The following is a 20,239-nucleotide window of genomic DNA, read 5'->3' on the forward strand; positions in this document are numbered from 1 at the left end:
AATGAAGGTGAATATTTTTCCTTCATTCGGGAGGGTATCAGCAAAAGGTTGGACCCCCTACATGCACGGCCGTTTCGTAGCTTTGCCGTTGCAACGACGGGCAGTCATCACTCCAAGTTGGCAAGCTTTGTTTACATCATATGCGTGTTGCACATCTATGCCGTGAGGTGACGTTCATTTGGTCTCTTTGGGATGTGTTGTAAGTCCGACTGAAAGTAAAGTGCTTAGTTGCAGCCACGTTTCATGGCCAAATTGTCCGCGTGTGTGTTGAGAGGACTACTTCTGGGTTGTGCACGCACATCCGCGCCCACCACCCCCTTTTGTTCATTGCACTGTACAATCCACTTATGTGTTTTTGATTATTGTGCAGTCAGTTTGCATTATTTTACATTGGCACTGATATGCTGTTAGCCATAAACCGAAATTCAGAAGTTTTGACATTAGGCTTAATCTTTGAATTAGCTGGGTATAATTAGTTGGTGGAGTTGATTCCTACAAATTCCATGCAGTTTGTCAGATATTTGTTAGTTTCAGGGCTCCAGAGTGGCTAAGCTAGCGCGAGTCAACGGTGAAAAATTCTGATATTCCCCTTTAAATTCAATCATCGGAAAGTCAATTACATGTGATGACATTTTTCTGTTGTCATTCTTGTGTTGAGGCGGCAAAGGGAGAAAAAAATGGTAAAAAGTAACTGATAGATTACTTTTAACATAACATAATTACTTTGATAATGAAGCAATCAGTAAAATAACTAGATTACTTTTTTAAGGCGTAATCAGTAACTAAATTACTTTTTCAAGTAATCTGTGACAACACTGTCTCTAAATAATATGGATCTATGGATAATACAACACATTTTCATTTTTAGTTTTAGATTTTGGCATGGTATTACACCAGAAGCCCTCACCTGTGCGATTGAATCTTTCTGGAAGGACTCACTCCTCATTTTGGTTCCGGTTGCATGAGATTTATCTGAAGCACTTTCCCGAGCAGTTTTCTTTCCACTGTGAACAGTTCAAAGTGTCAAAAAACAATGTAGTCTTACACAGTATCTCTATTAAAAAAAGTGCATTGCACATTTTCTGTTCAATTTTGATCACGCTGTAGCGCTACCTACCCCTGCTTTATTCGTGGACAAATGTCGATGCCGACACAGGAGATGGTGTAATAAGTCTCAAATATTCCATTGTTCTCAATTATGAAGTTCTGAGATTTCTTAGAGCCATAGACCAGAGGACCAAAGTTGATATCACATGAAGGTGAGATTGTGTACCTACATCAGATAAAAATACTGTAAATTTGAATGAAATCATCGTTAACAAAATGACTTAACTGATGTATAACATTCAAGGCTTTCTGTCAATGGTTCTTGTTATTGCAAAGGCAAGTATCAGTTATTTACTTTCTTACTGCAGTAACAACAAAATACATATAGTATTCTATAATAACAACAAAAAACAAAAAAGCCATTAAAACTGCACCTGGAGAAGACCGACTGGACCGAAACATTGATAGGTAAAATGGCTACGATATGCCCTCCTTCCCCAATGGTGGGTTCAATCACCTGCAATGCAAAAGTACAATTATATCACCACACCATTTCTTTCCATGGAGTTATAGATCAACATTCCTAAGTTTAAAATGTGCCATCAAGAAAATCCTAAAAGGCAAAATACCCTTTTAAACGACTGTATACACACACACAAAAAAAATCAACATTAGAATGATATGATAAAATCTTTACTTAGAAGCACATTCAGGATTTCAGTGGATGCGAAGATAAATGAATGAATGAATAAATGAATGTCCTAAATATGCTGTCATATTAACACGTCTTAGATTAGGTCACTGTGGACTAGCGTGGGATCTAGCCAAGATAGGTAAACACCCTGATGGAAAGTGTGAACACTGCAAACAAGATCAAACGGTGAAAAATGTACTGATGGAGTGTCCAATGTACAGTGAACAGAGATGGGAGCTTTTGAGAAAAAGTGGGCCGTTGCCGCAAGGCACTGTGACTCTGAACGATTTGTTGTGGCCCATGAAGGGGCAGGATGGAGCGATAAGAGCTTTGGTGGACTTTCTAGTTGCCTCCGGGCTGAGTTGGATATAAATGTCATTACGTGATTTGACCACATTGAGAAAGGCAGCAATGTGCCAGTATGCATCGATTCTGCCAGAAATCAACAGAAGAAGAAGAAGATGAATGTCCTAAAATTACAGGCTGAGCTGTCTAGTGGTGGTTCTCAGTCTGTCTTTATAGGGAATTTATTCATTCAGTGTGAGTTATATTATAATAATAATTAAAGAAAAAAAAAAATCCAAGTGCAAATGCCCACAGTCATACTTGACAGGAGAGGACAGGCTTGTCAATGATGGAGACTTCCTTCTTGGGTCTGCAGACAATCTGAATCGATGTGTACTTTTTGCGAGGAATTAAGGTGCCAGTTGAGGGAGACATTGTGAAGGCTGAGATTAAGTTGGGGTTTTTGTCTCCCACTAAAATCCTTGAAAAATAATCAGAAAAATGCATGGATGAGATTTTTAAAACATAATAATAGCAAAATGAAAACTACAGGGTGACACACACTCTAAAAACGGTCATCAACAAAATTTTAATAACTTTTGAAATAATAAATCAATTCTTTTTATTTTTCGGGTTTATCAAGAAGAATTAATGTTCTAAGAATCTGACCTCCAAGAGGCTATGGACTACTAAGGAAAAGACATTTATAGTTGAGGCATATTTTCGGCTGAAGTCTATCCATGCAGCTCAAATGCAATTCTAAAAATGGTTTAGATGTCGTGAATTTCCTATCCTCTCAATGAGCTACAGATGTGTCAACAAGTTCAGAACGCATGGGACTGTGCATAAAAACAATGGTAAAGACACCAACAGACAATCGCACTCTAGACCACCGCGGGAGGGTTAGTGAGTATGGAGGTAGATTTGTGTCTTCAGTTAAAAAAAAAAAAAAGTTGCTTATATTAAAAAAAAAAGTCACTTCAATCAAAAAAAATGTATTTGAATGCAAAAATAAATTTGAAATAAAAAATGCATTTGAAAACTATTTTTTTTTTTTTTTTTTCTGATTGAAGTCATTAAAAAAATTTTTTTTTGATTGAAACAACTTTTTGAATGAAGTAATATTGTTTTGCATTTGGGCCACATTTTGGCTAGGACATTTGTGTCTTTATTATTCAATCAAAAAATAAGTTGCTTCAAACAAAAAAAAAATTCAAAAGAAAAATCACTTTAATCAAAAAAAGAAAACATTCAATCATAATGCAAATTTTTGAGTCTCTAATATTTTTTCGCATTCAAAAACTTTTTTTCGATGAGACTTTTGAACTAATAAAGACATTCTCACAAATATCAGATTATGCTATAAATTGGTCAAAATCAATTATAATGCCCTTATCAAGAAACTCATGGAATCCTGCAAATCAAAATCACAATATTCCAATAGGGAATATAAAGTATCTTGGAATCAACATTTCACCAAAACTTACAGAATTAACTCAACTAAACCATACACCCCTCCTAGCAAAAATATGTGAAGATTTGACACACTGGAATAATCTACCCATCTCACTTTTGGGCCGGATAGCAACAGTCAAAATGAAAGTATTACCACAAATAAACTATTTGTTCTCAATGACCCCTTTAAACCCACTCAAAAATGGTTTCAAGACCTAGACTCAGCCGTCACAAAATTCTACTTTAAAAGCAAGAAAAACAGAATTAGCCTTGCCAAATTGCAAAGAAATAAACCAGAGGGGGGTCTAGAGGCTCCTAATTTCCAACACGATTATATAGCAAATCAAATACAATATCTTATTAGGTGTTTATATCTTAACACTGAACAACAGTCATGGCTAGAATTAGAGCAAACAGACTGCAACCAAATACAATTGGCAAACCTCCCCTTTATTAGTTCTAGTATTAAGCACCATAGCTGCTTCAAAAACCCAATGATAGCATGTACCTTGAAAGCCTGGTGGAGAGGTATGGAAATTACGCAATCACAACAAGCCCCGTGTAAATTCTCACCAATCTGGCACAACCCAGACTTTGGAGTTAATAAAATTCCTATTTATTTCAGCACATGGGATGATACGGGAATAAACCAGTTACAGCATTTGTTTAAAGATAATACATTCATGTCATTCATTCATTCATTCATTTTCCATGCCGCTTATTCCTCACGAGGGTCGCGGAGGTGCTGGAGCCTATCCCAGCTAACTTCGGGCAGTAGGCACATATGAAAAAATATTACAAGATTTCCAGATCAAAGGGGTCAATTTCCTTCAATACAATAAAATCAGGGCAGCCATCAGAAGCAAATTTCCATCACTAACGGGTACGTTAGACCCACCACCTTTGGTAAATAAAATAATAAATATACATCCTCAACAAAAAAAAATACTTTCAAAAGTATATAAAGCCCTCTCATGTAACAACTCTTCTTGCCTACCAATCGAAAAATGGAATAACGAACTTTCGGTAACATTAGATAATAACTATTGGTCCAACATCTGTAAAAATGCATTTATAATGACAAAGAATAAGAACCTTCAGCGCGGGTGCTGGTCCGGGGCCGCGGCCCTTCCCCGGCCGGCCGGGGAGGGGTGGAGTTGGGGTGGGGGCCGGGGGGTGTATGCGGCAGCCATGGTTCCCTCCCAGGTCCGCCCGGCCGGAGCCGCGTCTCCCTGTACCGGGTGCCGGGGAGGTGCCCTCTGGTGCCATACCGCGCGCCCCTCTTGGCCCGGGGGGTGGGTTGTGGGGGGTGCGCTTCCCTCCCCTTGGTCTGTTTCCGGCCCTGTCCGCCTCCCTGGGTCGCGGCGGCCGCGGCTGCCCCCCGGCCGGCGGGGTCGTTGGCGGGGCCTCTTGGGGCCCGCGGGGCCTAGGCTGAGGCTTGCTGTCCCTTGCCGGTGGGGTGGACGCCCCCTGGTCGCCGGCGCTTGGTGTGGCGCCTGCTCGGGGTGCGGGGTGGGTGCTCGGTGGGTGGGAGGGGGGTTGGCGGTCGCGGAGGCGCCGTGGGTGGTCTGGGGCGGGGATTAATCGGGTCCCTGACACTTCTTCCGCCCTGGGGCCGGTGGTTCTGGTGGACGGGGCCACGCCCGCGGGAGCCTGCCTCTTAACTCATGCACTTCTCACTTCGGCACTGTAAATATTTTTCACCCTGGCACTTACATGCTCATACATTTCTCCGGGGAGAGTTGGGACGGGGCTTTACAGTCCCAGCCCGACTCCCCCGTTTTTAATGCACCACACACCAAGGTTGTGGGATGGTTGGGACCTGTTGGGGGGGGGGGCCTCACGGCTGCCTCCTCACCACAGGCCCTGCCATCCCTGCACCTTTTTTAAATGCACCACACACATCATACTCCACAGGAGAGCTCCGGCAAAGACGACACAACTGTTGTTGGTCTCATCTCCAGAGGAGACGAAACCACCTACAGAGATGAGGTACAGCGACTGTCAGCATGGTGCTCGGAGAACAACTTGGTTCTGAATTCCACCAAGACCAAGGAATTAATAGTGGACTACAGGAAGGTGCCTGCCTTGGAACCGGCACCTCTCTGGGTAAACGGAGTACGTGTGGAGCGTGTAAAGACCTTTAAGTTCCTCGGCGTACACCTATCTGATGACCTCTGCTGGTCAGCTAACTCCTCGGCCATAGTGAGGAAAGCTCGCCAGAGACTCCACTTTCTGAGGGGCCTCAGAAGGAACAACACGGGCAAGGAACTAATGACCGCCTTCTACCGAGCAGCTATTGAGTCCATCCTCACCTACTGCATTCCAACGTGGTATGGAACCTGCTCGGTAGCGGACAAAAAATCACTGCAGAGGGTGGTGAAAGCAGCGGAGAAAATTATTGGCTCCTCTCTGCCACCTCTGGAGGACATTGCTGCTGCGCGACACCTTAAAAGAGCTAGGAACATTATTAAAGACTCTTCCCATCCTGCCCATCACCTGTTTGAACTGTTGCCCTCTGGCAGGAGATATAGGGCGATGAGGTCACGTACAACTAGACTCAGAGATAGTTTTTTTCCTAGGGCCATCCGCGTTCTTAATACTGAACAGCACTAATTTCCTCATGATGCTGCTATGTAGCGACTTTTGCACAATAATTTATTCTTGTCTTTTATTCAGTGATATATTTTAGTTGTGTGTTATTTTATAGTCTTGTGTTTTATGGTCCCACGGAGTAGCTTTCCAATTTCGTTGTTTGCTCTGCTTGCAATGACAATAAAGGAATTGAATTGAAAGGGCGGCTGGACAGAAACTCCATGCTGCGGTCCCACTGCCCCAAGCCAAGCTCTCCTATTTTAATGCATACATTGCACTACCCTCCCCTCACACCCCCATCACGGTGCTGGGTGATGGCTGCCAGTCGGGAACCTGGCAGCCACAGTAATAGGGTGGTAGGTGGGTCCCACACTTTTCCTATCTGGCGTGGCTCCCGGGGTGTGGCCTCCCCTCTGCCTCGGCTGCCGGCCACGGGAGTGGGTTGGGGGGTCGGGTCTCCGATCTTGCATCGCCCCGTGGCAGTTCCTGGGCGTTCTCCTGACTCCGCCTTCCCCTCTCTTCTCTGGCTGGGCATCCGCCCTGCGCTCCGTCGCGGGTCGCTGGCTGGGCGCCGGTGTATCAGCAGGGTGTCGCCTGCACCGGCGGGGGACCCTGCCTTGCCTGGGGCTTGGTGGGCCGCTGGGGGTCCCGTGGCGTGCCGTGCCGGTTGGTGGGCTGTGGCTCGTGGCCCGGGTGGGCGGGCGGGGGTGGGTGTAGGCGTGGGGTTGGTGATGTGTCCCCTCCTGCCATTCCTGAAGGCCGGTTGATGGGCGCGCGGGTGGCCCGGGGGACCACCCTGGGTCCCGGGGGGGGGGACGGTGGCTCCTTTGCTGGGCGGCGGGAGGAGGGATGGGCTGCGCATGGCCCCCTCACCCCCCCGCCCGCCCTCCCTCCCCGGGCTGGCTGGGTGGGGGCCGTGGCCCTGGGTTGGCGCCCGCGCGGTTTCTCCGCCCGTCTGCGTGGCTGTCGCGCGCCCGGTGGGGCTTGCGTGCTGCTGGATATGGTAGGGCATGCTCGGGTTGGGGGTTCCGGTGCCGGGATTGGCGATGCGGCGGCGTAGGGTTGGTCGCCAACGGGCTTACACTCATAAGAGATTCACACGATTACTGGGTTCTAGATCACAGAACTGATTTGTGTACACTCTACCCCTTTCAATCACTTAGCTTATAGTCTTATAGACACCCCCACCCCCATTCTCCTCTTTCACTGGCCAATTGGCCCCCACATGGTGTAAACCGGAAATACATCTCGCTGACGATAGCACCAGCATATTAGTAACTAGTTTAGATGTTCAATGTATTTCTTGTTGTTGTTTGTGTATGTGTTTCTTTTCTTTCTTCTCTTGTATTTCTTTTCTTCTGTCCCCCCATAATCCCTTCCTGTTCGCTGCTTTGTCATAATAAAAAGGTATTTTGAATGATCACAATGGGAGTATCTCAGACTCTCCATGTGAAACATTAAAACTGTTCAGAATCCGGGCACTTAGACTTCCATTCTCTGTGTCAAACAGCTGAACAGGACAGGTTTAAAAAAAAAAAAAAAAAAAAAAAAAAAAAAAAACTTTTTTTCGATGATCGAAATTTTGCTTTTTTTGATTGAAGTGATTTTTCTTTTGAAAATATATATATATATATTTTGAAGCAACCTATTTTTTTGGTTGCACAATAAAAAAACAAATGTCCCAGCCAAAATGTGGCTGAAACGCAAAACAACATTACTTCAATCAAAAACGTTGTTTCAATTAAAAAAAAAAGTTTCAAATGTTTTTTTTTTTTTTTTTTTGAGTTTCAAATTAATTTTTGCATTCAAACACATTTTTTTTTGACTGAAGTGCCCTTTTTTTATTAAAAATATGTTTTGATTGAAGCGACTTTTTTGTTGATTGAAGCAACTTTTTTTTTTTTGATTGAGTAATAAAAACACAAATCTACCTCCATCATCGAGAACTTTGCCCGTTTTGATTGAGTAATAAAAACTCAAATCTACCTCCATCATCAAAAACTGCCACTGGATCCAAATGTGCCTGCAGTGCCGGGGAGCTCATTTGGAGCATATTTTTTGAGCGCCAGTGAAACAAAGAGTTTTTGTAGTACAGACTTGAACATTTTGAGATTTCTGCTACATAAGCTTGACCTAATGTAGCTGAGCTTTTGTGTCGATCTAAATAAAATTTTGAAGTTATTCGATTTTTGCTGATGACCGTTTTCTTAGTGTCACTCTGTAGTAAAATGTAATAATGGCACAAATGTAAAGACACAGCAGTTGAAACTCACTTGTATATGAATTCGTATTTTCCTTGATTTTTCAGTTTGATGGTACGTTCGACCTCTTCAAAGACTTTTATAGTTCCAAAGTCCAGACAAGCATCTGCAATAGAAGGATAAAATGTTAATTTGCAAAATTCAACCATATTACCATACAGCGCCATTGTGCCACTGCTGTATTGTATTTTGTGTTTTTGGAGGATGCGCCATCACAGACATATTGGACTAATGCATGCAGACACGCGCACATCCCTGATGTCAAGGCCTCTTTTTCCACTCTTTATCCCCCAGCCCACAGAAGTCTTAAAATGCACGGGTGGATGGTGCAAGCGCCTAATTAGCAGCTGTGTCGCACCTATTCCCCTCTGTGATACAGCTTTCCCCTACTCCCTTCACTCGCCGTATACTGTATGCAATTGGTGATTTCGTATTTATGGTCATTCATGTTGCTTTATTATGTGCTGTTTTTTTTGTCTCTCTCAATTATCTGAGAAAAAGAGTCAGGAGTTTGCCCTTTACCCTGCTGTTTCTCGTTTTTCAGCTAATAAACGAGGGCGCCTTCTTGGTGACAATGGGGGAATACTTTTCTGTCAGCCCATGAACGAATCCATAGTAATTGTTATTTTTGGCCGTTTGTGCTTGCAATATTGTGTTGCTCGGTACTGCAAAGACATTAGAGCTAATCAACGTCATCAATGACGTAAATGTGTGGACGAGCACAACATCCCGCCGACGGTCAATGAAGGGTTAAAAAAATATATGAGTGGAAAGTTGAGAATGTCGGACGCTCGCTGTGCAAGCAAAGAAAGTGGCACAAAGCCAAAAAAGTCCACCGGAGTGGCCAAGACATTGACTTATTTCAACGAAAGAAAGGAGGGTACACTTTTGTGTCCTGCCTCTTCAATGCCACGCTTGGCTGTACGTCGGCCGTGAATGAACACCGAAAGCGCCGTCACCCAGTTGTAATTTTGGAAGACGACAAGAGACAACAAGCTAAGTCCATCTAACTAACTAACTAACTAACTAACTAACTAACTAACTAACTAACTAACTAACTAACTAACGACATGTTTTATTGAAGTTGCTAAACCTGTCGCGATATGCAATGAGTCCATTTATTGTACGTTAAATGAAGATGAGGGTGTTAATTTTCACGACGGCGTTTTATCGCCACGTAAGTGGGTGCATATATTTGTGCATGCGTGTTGATAGCACATGAGACTCCAGTTCAGTTTAAAATATGTTTATTGGTCATCAACACACCGTAGAATTAAAGTTAATACATACAAAATAAGGAAACACATATATTGTATATTAAGCACTGTAAACGTTAGCATTGCTACAATAAGGCTAATGGGGAAAAAGACAACCAACTTTAGGCTGCTATAAAACATTGGCAGTCTTCTCGAAAACGCAAACTTGTGGTTAAAAGGTGACACTTCAAACTTTAAAAAATGGCTGGTTAACAGCGTTTGCAAAGGAAAAAAAAAAAAATCTATTACTGACACCACATCAAATGAGGAAAAGTGCTTTTTTTGCCGAGTCTAAAGCGAACGGTTAGCAGCTTAGCGAACATACTTCTGGTGAACATTTAAAATAAAAGCACGTTATGTTTGTCATATAAATAACGATTTCGGGAGTTGATCCCACATACTTCAGAATTCAGATCCTACACTAAGAATAGCTTTAAAATGACACCCTTTATGAAAAATCTGATTGACAATGAATAATTACTATAATTATTATATTTCTATTATATATAGTAGTATATTACAATATTAATGATATATATTTTTTTAAGAAATGCTTTGAATCATGTTGGAAAGGCGAAGTCAAGTGTTCTGAACATTCCATTCTTTTGCACCAGTAAATGCTATCAGCATTTGACCTCATTGTTTGTGATTTATTATTGTTATTTACATGTTTATTTGTACTTTAATAAAGAATTTAGGAGTTCCAAAATGTTTTGGGGAATTAATAAGCGTCAACAAAAATTTTAATTGCTGAATTAGTTAAAGAAAAAAAAAATATATTGGATTACTTGACTAATCGTAAAAATAGTCGGCTGACTAATCGGGAGAAAATTTGTCGTTTGGGACAGCCCTAAAAGACATCCTGAATATTGTAAACTCTTCGTATTTGTACCTGGTGTGATGTCCATTGCTATATCGAAGGCTTCCGCAGAAACCTGTATTTTGTCAGTGTATAAAACACCCAAAATGTTTTCTGCATCTGACACCTGAAAAAACGTATACAAACAAAACAAAGTGAAAAGTCTATCCTCTTATATACCAATCACTCAATACGGTATAAGATATTCCACATGTAAATGCATAATGATATCTTACCTCAAGGCGTAATTGCTTTTTAATATTTAATGGTTTTTTGGCCATAAAGTGCATTGTCAGGAGAAGGGAGGAATTAGGAAAGATAACACTGTGGTCCTGAGATACACTGAACTCGTCTCCGAGTTCATCTAAGCCATGAAGCCTCCAAGATATTGAAAGAGGGGTCCTGTTGTGGAGTTTCACACTACGACTCTCCTGCCTTCAGAGCAAAGCGACATCAATATTGTGTTACACAGAAAGCCTTGACACATGAGAAAAAATGCTGATGGATACAGGCTTGTATTTAAACATTTTTATTATCTGTTACCTATGAAGTAAAACCCTGTTGAAATTTAGGCGCTTGCTTTCTAGCTCCAGCTCTGGTCGCACTCCCAAACACGAGAGAGCAATTGTGAAAACCTCCGGATTGTCTTTGACACAGCACACAATGTTGTCCTTGATTTCTCCTGGAGTTGTTGGGTAAGCCCAGACAGTCAACTCCTGGTGAGGTGGAATAATAACCCAGTTCAATGTAAAAACAGTGATCACTAAGCAGTAATTTTAAAAGAAGTTATCACATATCACATTGATGTATTTTTATTCGCACCATTAATAACTTTGATTTGGCATTGCGTCTGACCTCATAGTTTGCACATTTAAAGCTCTCAGACATGAGCTGATTTCTCTTCCTTATGTCTAGGACTAGCAATTCCGTATTTCAAGGCAATGCCAAGATGACTGTCCATGACTCCAAACAGGTTGGCGAATGACCAAAGCGGTGTAAAATGCCTTTTTTTCAATTAACCTGCATCTGCATGTCAGTCAACATTGCCACTAAACTCTAAACTGCCTCCATGTCCAATGCAATGCAATGCAATGCATTGTCTAGATTTTCACTGGACACAAAAATACATTCTTTCGAGGCAAAAATGTTACCTGTTCATGGTCAGGTTGAAGTGTCATGTTGGGAGGATCTAGCATGTATGTGATAGCCTGAGTGTCATTTTGGAAGTAAAACTGAATCTCAGCCTCCAGTCCGGAATCGTTTTTGATCACCATTCTTTCTGTGTTCTCTGGGTACCGACTATCCTTGTATCTGAAGAAAGACAGACATTGTCAAGTGATATGGTAAAGGAAGGAAAACATTAAACAAATTTTATCTTCTCACCTGTCTCTGGTCTTGCTACAGAGTAATGGGCCAAACTCATAGTATCCAGGATTGACAACATAGGTCCTCTTAATTCCTTGGCTAAATTTTGGCACCTCTCGACAATAGGGAAAAAGAACCCTGTGTAAAAATATATATATAGCCTATATGATTTTAGAACATTTATTCAAACAAAAATGTCTCTGTAAATTAGTACTTTTGAATAATAACTCTAACTAACTAAAGAATTATTTTAAAAAGAACGGCAACGTCTTGCAACAACAAAAAATAACTACATCAATATAATTAAATAACTGACTTACTTGTAGTCTTTGCAGAATGAAGGATAAGTGCAAATTCCTTTGCAGAAGAGTTGGTATGTTTTGTGAGTTCCAAGGAGCTCAAAGTTGAACATCTGTTCAAAATTTCCAGGAGAGCTGGAGTAAAACCATATTTTCAACACCACTTGACCCTGAGCTGGTACAACCCAGCGAAATGTTGTGAGGCTGCAAACAAAGACACAGACATATAGAAACTGATGTATAAGAACCTAAACAGATTATGTTAATAGCATATTTGCTTTGAATATGTGGGAGCTACTAGCACACACGATTGCAACCTCAACGGAGGTTTGAAATTTTGGAATCGGAAGAGTTTATGGAAGAGTAAATATTAGTTACTGCACTACATAAAGTGCCATACAGTAGCATGAGAAAGAACATTCACTGATCAGATGAGACAAACAGCATTTTAGGCATGAATTTCAGGATTAATATTTGGTGGGAACCAGATGCTGCTCATCACCTGAACAATATCATCTAGAGCATGGGTGCTCATTTTTTTGTTCCAAGATCTACTTTTCAAGGAGACAACTTTCCGCGAGCTACCTTAACAGGTGGAGGTTTCATAGCCACATATGTTGCTCACACAACATAATCGCGATCAATCGACGTAATGAGCACCTCTGATCTAGAGTGAATTATGGTGGTGGCAGCATCATGTGCTGGGGATGTTTTTTAGTAGAAGAAATGGGAAAATAGTCAGAATTACACATACTGATCTATACATCATCAACAAGTTAATACGTCACCTTTGTCGACATAACAAGTTACAAACACGAATGAGCCATTTCAAATTGGATCTAGGTCACTTTTGTATGTTGTTAAAATCCGATGTGGGCCACATATTTCTAGAATGTGGTTTTGGTCTAAACTGTCATGTCTCCCAAATCAGAATTTATGCATCAATTACGTCAGCAAAGAGCGAGAGGCACAGAGGACGGCAACGATAGAGCTGTACATTAGCTTTAGCGCCTAGCTTAAACTCGGCTTTTTGGGAAGAGGCGGGCTTGACAACAGTCATAAAAAAATGAAAAAGTAGATGGAAGCCTGAGAATGCTTGGTTTTCTTTCGGTGTGCTAAATAAGCAGTACTGTATTTCAATATTACTTACTTGGCCGAGAGTCGGGAAAACTTATCGTATTTATGTGCGTGCATGCACTATGCACACACATATAGTACATGTGTTCTATAGATCCATATGAACGTTGAATTATTTGGGATTATTCATGTCTGTTATTTGTGTCCGATTTTTGAGAATCAAAATATGATCACCGTAGAATGATGCAGAGCCAGCATGTGTAGTCATTTGTTTTGATGTTTTGATGCTTCTGCGCATGCACGTCAGTTTGCTCAGCGCATGTCGGACTGCGAGTTAGTGGGCATGCGTAGTACTTGAACGTGCTCCATGGACAAAGGCAGTCTGAACGGGCACGCCGCCAAAAAAAAAACAATATGACAAAAAATCGGAATTGTGTATTGTGCAAGACTTGCGTTACGAACCTAGCCTTAGATACCACAGGTGAAGCTATCAGATTAAAATGATGTTGGCTCCGGCAGCATAATCCTGAAAGTTGCTGCAAAAGCATGGCAGCAAAGACAACGGTTCCTGGCACTAAATTGCTAGGGGTGCATGAGTAATTATCTACTACATGTTTTTGGGCTGTGGAAGGGACCCACGCAGGCACTAGAACATGCTCATAGGAAGGCCTGAGCCCGAAATTGAACTCGTGATCTCAGAACGGCTAGATGTACTACCAGAGCAAGCACCATGTCACCAACATCATCACTTTTTTTTCATACCTCTGGTTGCGTTTCTGCTCCACACTTGCAGTGTGGGGATCCTGTTCACTGAAGTCAGTTATGGAAGATGCAAGTTCCAAACCTTTGACTTTTGGAAGAGCTGCGGGCCGTTTTGCACTCTTCTGACTCTCTCTGCCCTTTTTATCTTTCAGTGCATTCAATTTTGAACCTGCTCTGCGACCCTTTGGTGCCTTTAAGAAACAAAACCGTACATTACAAAAATGTGTTCATCTACCAAATTTTTCAGAATAAAAGCCACTGTGTTTTTCTCTGATTCTTACTCTGTGGGTTCTATAACAAAGAGGGGCATATTTATGGATGTTGTTTTTTTTCTTTTTGGACAAAGCAGCTTCATATGTTCTCGTTAATAGTAAAATGACATTTCAATTACTTTAGTTCTGTGACCTGGCGCATCATTATGACATTGCCACTCAGAAGTCGCTATCAATTAGGGGGAGTGTTAAATTTTAACAACACTGTTTTGTTCTGTGGGCATCCGCACACACTTGGTGTGTTTTCTATGCTCTAAATCAGGGGTGGGCAAACTATTCCACAAAGGGCCGCTGTGGGTGCAGGTTTTTGCTGCAACCTATCAAGAGGACACCTTTTCACCAATCTGGTGTGTTATAAGTGCAATCAGTTCATTGCAGTCAGGTGCTTCTTGTTTCCATTGAAACCTCATTGGTTAAAAGCTCTGTGCTGGATCAGTTGGAACAAAGGCCAGGACCCACTGCGGCCCTCGAGGACCGATTTGCCCACCCCTGCTCTAAATGCACCAGTAACTGGTGACACCTCCACAGGCTTCATTCGTGAGAAAACTGGTTATTTTCAGGTACATGCAGACTTGTTGTGAAGAAAACACCCTTTCTTCCACTACACAAGAACCATTTACACTATCTCTAACCATGGATGATTGGATATACATCCCAATTTTGCCAGGCCATGGCTCTTCACTGCTCTACTTGCATTGGGAAAGCGTGCCAGGAGCTTTGTCAGACTTCCAACTCTATATCAAGCTATAACTAAGTACACCGTCAGAACCCCAACGTACACATTGGCTAAAAGGATAGGAGTTTGTTTTTTCGCCATCTGCGTTCTGCTCGTCCACAAACTTGCTTTTGTTTTATAGCTAGTATGGCATTTCTCCAGGGTGACCTCTTCTTTCTTGACAAAGTTTTTGTCTTAATCGGGGCAATAGTGTCCATTACAGTCATCACACTGGAACTGAAACTATTTACAAGTTCTTCCACTGGAGCTGTTGTAGGGGTTAATGATGATGCATAGGCCTGTGTGAATAACGCACATGTGTTATCACTTATGTAACGCTTCCTAATCACCTCTGTTTCCCTTTTCAGAGGATGGACAGGGGTGGTCATTTTAAACATAATGCAGTAGTGATCAGACAGAGCAACATCATTCACTGTGACCTCAGAGATGTTAAGACCTTTGGATATTATTAAGTCCAGTATGTGCCCTCTGTTATGTGTTGGAACTGTGACATGATGAGATAAACCAAATGTATCCAAAATATTTAAAAACTCTCTAGCACATCCTTCTTCAGGATTATCAACATGAATGTTAAAGTCACCCACTAAAACAACACAATCAAAGTCCATGCAGACGGAAGACAGTATTTTGGTAAGCTCATCAAAAAACATTGTGTTATACTTCGGTGGTCTGTAAATTGTTACCAAGGCAGCTCTGCAAGGGCTTTTTAGCTGAATGACAATATATTCAAAGGAATCAAACTGACCACATGAAATATTCGTGCATTGAAAACTGTCCCTGATCAGACTGGCAACCCCACCTCCTTTCTTATGGGTTCTTGGCGCACTAAAGAAATTGAAGTTTGTGGGGGTTGCCTCAATCAGAACTTTCGAACTCTTATCTTGATCTAACCAAGTTTCTGTTAGGAACAACATGTCAAGGTTATGTTTGCTGATAAAATCATTAATTAAGAAAGATTTGCCAGCTAAAGATCTAATATTTAGCAGAGCCAATTGGAGATGCCAGACTGGATTCACTGGTGAGTTTTGGGAATGACATACTATGCTTAACCGGTTGGCAGAGTTGATTGAACGTTTTTTATTTCTCACCAGCCTAGCCCTTTTTTTGTTGTTTACCACCACTGGGATTGTTGAGCATACATACTGTACTCCATAAGGCCCCGGCTTTTGCTGGGACAGAACAGTCTTTGTAATGTTGTCACAGCCTGGACCCGGTGCACATCATATTGGTGTCGCAAACATGGCTTCCACCATAGAAGGATAATACCGTGTAGTTCCAGAGTTGTAGTGCTTTGGCTTTGCCCCGAGAGAATTCCAGGGGAGGCTGGTTGGTTTGTTGCCATCTTCTCCTGGCACCTGTCGGGTGTGACAGGTACAGGGTGGAAGCGAAGACATCAACTTGAGGAGATCAAGAGACTGGTTAACCTTGCTATCTAGATCCATGGAGTCCCAATCAGGTTGACTCATTATTCCATCCAAACTAAGTAGTCGGCGGGGTGGGGATTTAGGCCTTGATGAGGCCTTAGCCTGACTGAGTCGGCGGAGTGGTGGCGTCTTGGAGTGTGGGGATTTGGTGCTGGATGGGGCCTTATCCTGGAGTCGGCGGCGTGGTGGCGTCTTGGAGTGTGAGGATTTGGGGCTGGATGGGGCCTTATCCTGGAGTCGGCGGCGTTGTGGCGTCTTGGAGTGCGAGGATTTGGGGCTGGATGGGGCCTCGACAGCAGAGGATTGCACAGTCGGGTCGTTCTCCTCCTGTTGAGCTGATGGAGCCACTTCTTGAGTCTCGTCTGAAGGGGGTCGATCACCTGCTACCAGGGTCTCCTCCCGTTGAGGCAGTGGAGCCTCAGCAGAGGAGGGTTGGTCACAGCTTGGCAGGGCTGGCTTAGTCACTTCCCCTTCAGCGACTATCGGCTCCATTTTTGGAGGAGACATTGATCCTGCATGCACACTGTCTGATTTAGCACTCATCCCAGCCACCATGTTTATCCGATGTTTTGGGACAGCTTGCCTCCTTTCCTCGAGATGAGCAGACTGTCTGTGCCTCAAGAGATAAAACATGATGCTGCTTAGTAACCGCACTCCTGACTTATTTAGGTGAAGGCCATCGTTCTTAAAGAGATGCCTGCGCCCTGAAAATATGTTGAAATTGTCAATGAAGTACATCGATTGTCCAGCGCATGTTGCTTTGAGCCATTTGTTGAGCATCATCACTCTGCTGAAACTTTCATCCCCCAGCCTGGGCGCGGGTATGGGTCCACTGAAAAACACCTCAGTATTCAAATTTCCGACTTTGTTTATCAGTTCAGTGAAGTCTTGCTTTAAAAGCTCTGATTTTTGCTTCGCAATATCGAGGGCTCCTGTGTGTATTATCAGAGTAGTGGCTGTTGGATGCTTAGCAGCAATGCTCAGGATATTTTCAGAGATAACAGACACCGTAGCTTTGTTAAAACAACATACTCTGGTATTGTTGCTACAAAAGTGTTTCATCCCATTCACAGCAAAGTCGCCCACTATCAGAGTGCGGGGCCCATTGGGTCGCTTTCTCTGTAGCCTGCTAGCACATGCATTAGCATCGTACCTCTCTTTCGAGCTGGGTGTTCCAACTTTCCCTGGGTCAGGAGTCTCGGAGAGTGGCGTAAATCTATTTTCCAGTAAAATTCCAGCAGCTTGAGGCACTTTGCTTTGAGCCTTTGTTGTTGCCTTGATCTGTGATAATTTTCTTTCTGGTGCCGGAGTAGATGACGCTGTCTTCTGCAGAGGTGGCCATTCCTTTTCATCGTAAATCTGCCAGTGCTGGGTTCTGCCAGGGTCCCGTTGAGTCTCGATGGTGTTTGTTTGCATTCTGTGGGTCCGCTCCCACTCGCTGTTTTGGGAGATTGGCAGAGTGGTTTCATTCCCGAGCTGTCCATTTACCTCCATATTCACTTCATGCCGGTAGATTTTTGTTTCCAGTACTGCTATCTTCTGGAGCAGTTTATGGTAATCATCCAATGACAGGGGAGGCATGTTGCTGCTACTTAGCTTTCGTTAACCGAATTCCTCAGCTCCGATAAGGCAGACTTGTGTTCCAGTAACGACAAAAAAGAACTTTAAAAGGCTCAAAAATGCTCAAAAAGCCTTTGTTTGAATATAAACAAGATTAAAAGAAAATTCCAAGACTTACTGAGTAATTTAGAGGTGATTGAAAATGATTAAAAAGATGATTGAAGCTTGAGAAGCAGGAACAAAGCAGAGAGACGTCTGCACAGTAGCGAAGCAGCAGCAGAAAAAAAAAAAAAAAAAAAAAAAAAAAAAAGGACTTTATCGGATTCATGGTCCAGGAAGGCTCCGTCCAATGCTTGAGCCCATTACAGAAAAAACATTTAAAGCTAGATTTGGGTGTTTTCACTTACTTTTTATTTAAAGAAGACTGATTGCCAAAGCGTGTTGCTGCTATGCCATGATTTTTGAGGAATTCGTGCACTTCGAGTTCAGAAGGCGAGGTAAAGCATTTTTTTTTTTCTCCTTTTTTTTTTTTCCAAATGTAGAGCAAGTAAATTGGGGTCATTCAGTATATATTATCGCTTTTTTTTTGTATACAATTGTATCACTTTGTTTCCCTATATTGTATCTAATGTATCGCTTCCAAACTGAACCGCATCGTGATCGAACCATTATAGTTTGAAGTACATGGTTTTTGTACCGAATCTCAAACCCGTATTGAATCAGGCCTATGTCTAAGATTCCAACCGTACTAATTAGTGACAACTCAACAGTCACTTTCAGTACACTGAGTCACTACTCGCTTAAATATAGAGGTCTATTGGCCCCAGGTCATCATGGTAATCCAGGCCATAACCTACTTGCAGGGGCGGACTGGGACTAAAAAGCAGCCCTGGACTTTGACTCAGCCCAGCCCACAAGAATCGCTTTACGAAAGGAAACACAGAACCCCTAGGGGGGTCCGGGAGCATGTCCCCCCGGGGAGAATTTTTTTTTTTTTTTTTTTTACATTTTATTGTAAAATGCATCAATTTCGTGCACTTTCAGAGAAAAATTAAGAAAATGTGTCTAGACTGTGACTGTCTGACTTGGGGCGCTCAAAGTACTGCAAGTCTGAACTGGAGTTGGATTCATTTTCTGTACTAGCTCTATGATCATCCTGAATAAACAAATTAAAGAATTTATTTTTCAAAGCAAGTTTTAGGTATCCAATTGATTATAATATATCTCTATATATCTCTGTCTATAAAATGACTTCATTGTTTATGCCATAATTCAGTGGTCTCCAAACTATTCCACATAGGGCTGCGGCGGGCACAGGATTTCATTCTATTTCATTCTAACAAAACAAGACAACACCTCTGCACCGATCTGGTGTCTTACAAGTGGAATCAGTTGATTGCAGTCAGGTGCTGCTTGTTTTAGCAGAAACGTCATTGGTTAAACTGTCGGTACTCGATCGGTTAAAACAAACCAGGCCCCACAGCGGCCATTGAGGACCGGTTTGGAGACCCCTGCCATACAAATAATCAATTTCAATGAAAATACAATAAACATTTCAAGACAAATCCTGTATACATAACCTTCATTGGAAAGTATTAACCAGACAACAAAACGATATATAAATGATTAAAAATATATTGTATATCATATCAGTTTAACTACCTAAACTTTAAAGTAAAACTATTCATTTTATTAATATTTTGTTATATTTCTTCTGAATTAATATTGCTATGCTGCGTGTGCATACATTGTTTTACGGCTAAAATATTTTTTCTTAAGAGTGGGATAGTAGGACTAGCATACTGTAACTTGATTGCAAACGGGTACATCGATTAGCTGGCACTAACCCTTTAATTGTCATTTATTTCATTTAAAATGTAGCTACCTGGTGGATAACAATTGCCAGTATACCGAGCAAGTAACCCTCTTCATCCCAATTTACTTGCCCTGCGCTTGTCTGGGGAACTTCCTCCAGTTTACTTCCCTCTTCTTTTCTCTCTCCCTGCACCGGCTGCACGTCAGAGCGGCTGCCGCTCCCTCTCACCATTGCCGGGAGCTGGGCTGTTGTTATCCTACGTGGCCGTTGCAGCCAGACTGCTGCTTGCGAAAATATTTGTCGACTTATGACATTTTAATGCTTCACTCTCCAGTTTAATTTTTTTCTCCCTAACCTTCTCCGCGCCATCCTGCTCTTTTCTGTTTTTTGCCACCACCATCCATATTGTGCATTAACGCTCGTCGCTATTTTGCTTCCACAAGGAAGGAACCAATGAAGGCTACTCTGTGCTTTCT

General features: G+C 42.2%; 1 protein-coding gene across 4 annotated transcripts in view; it reads right to left on the bottom strand.

Annotated features, from left to right (window-relative positions):
• Window positions 1–20,239, bottom strand: part of hydin (HYDIN axonemal central pair apparatus protein) — a 166,371-nt gene that overhangs the window by 50,162 nt on the left and 95,970 nt on the right. For all 4 annotated transcript variants that reach the window (XM_057837183.1, XM_057837184.1, XM_057837182.1 and 1 more), the window contains 12 exons: window positions 13,956–14,146; window positions 12,138–12,320; window positions 11,836–11,955; window positions 11,604–11,763; window positions 10,996–11,168; window positions 10,689–10,887; window positions 10,486–10,579; window positions 8,350–8,443; window positions 2,348–2,507; window positions 1,482–1,564; window positions 1,118–1,273; window positions 908–1,004 (listed from right to left, as the gene is read on the bottom strand). In XM_057837183.1, coding sequence (XP_057693166.1) covers window positions 908–1,004; window positions 1,118–1,273; window positions 1,482–1,564; window positions 2,348–2,507; window positions 8,350–8,443; window positions 10,486–10,579; window positions 10,689–10,887; window positions 10,996–11,168; window positions 11,604–11,763; window positions 11,836–11,955; window positions 12,138–12,320; window positions 13,956–14,146 — 1,710 coding nt within the window. The remainder of the gene's footprint in view (window positions 1–907; window positions 1,005–1,117; window positions 1,274–1,481; window positions 1,565–2,347; window positions 2,508–8,349; window positions 8,444–10,485; window positions 10,580–10,688; window positions 10,888–10,995; window positions 11,169–11,603; window positions 11,764–11,835; window positions 11,956–12,137; window positions 12,321–13,955; window positions 14,147–20,239) is intronic.

This window comes from Corythoichthys intestinalis, chromosome 5 (genome assembly GCF_030265065.1).
Source record: "Corythoichthys intestinalis isolate RoL2023-P3 chromosome 5, ASM3026506v1, whole genome shotgun sequence".
In the NCBI taxonomy this organism is placed as follows: domain Eukaryota; kingdom Metazoa; phylum Chordata; class Actinopteri; order Syngnathiformes; family Syngnathidae; genus Corythoichthys; species Corythoichthys intestinalis.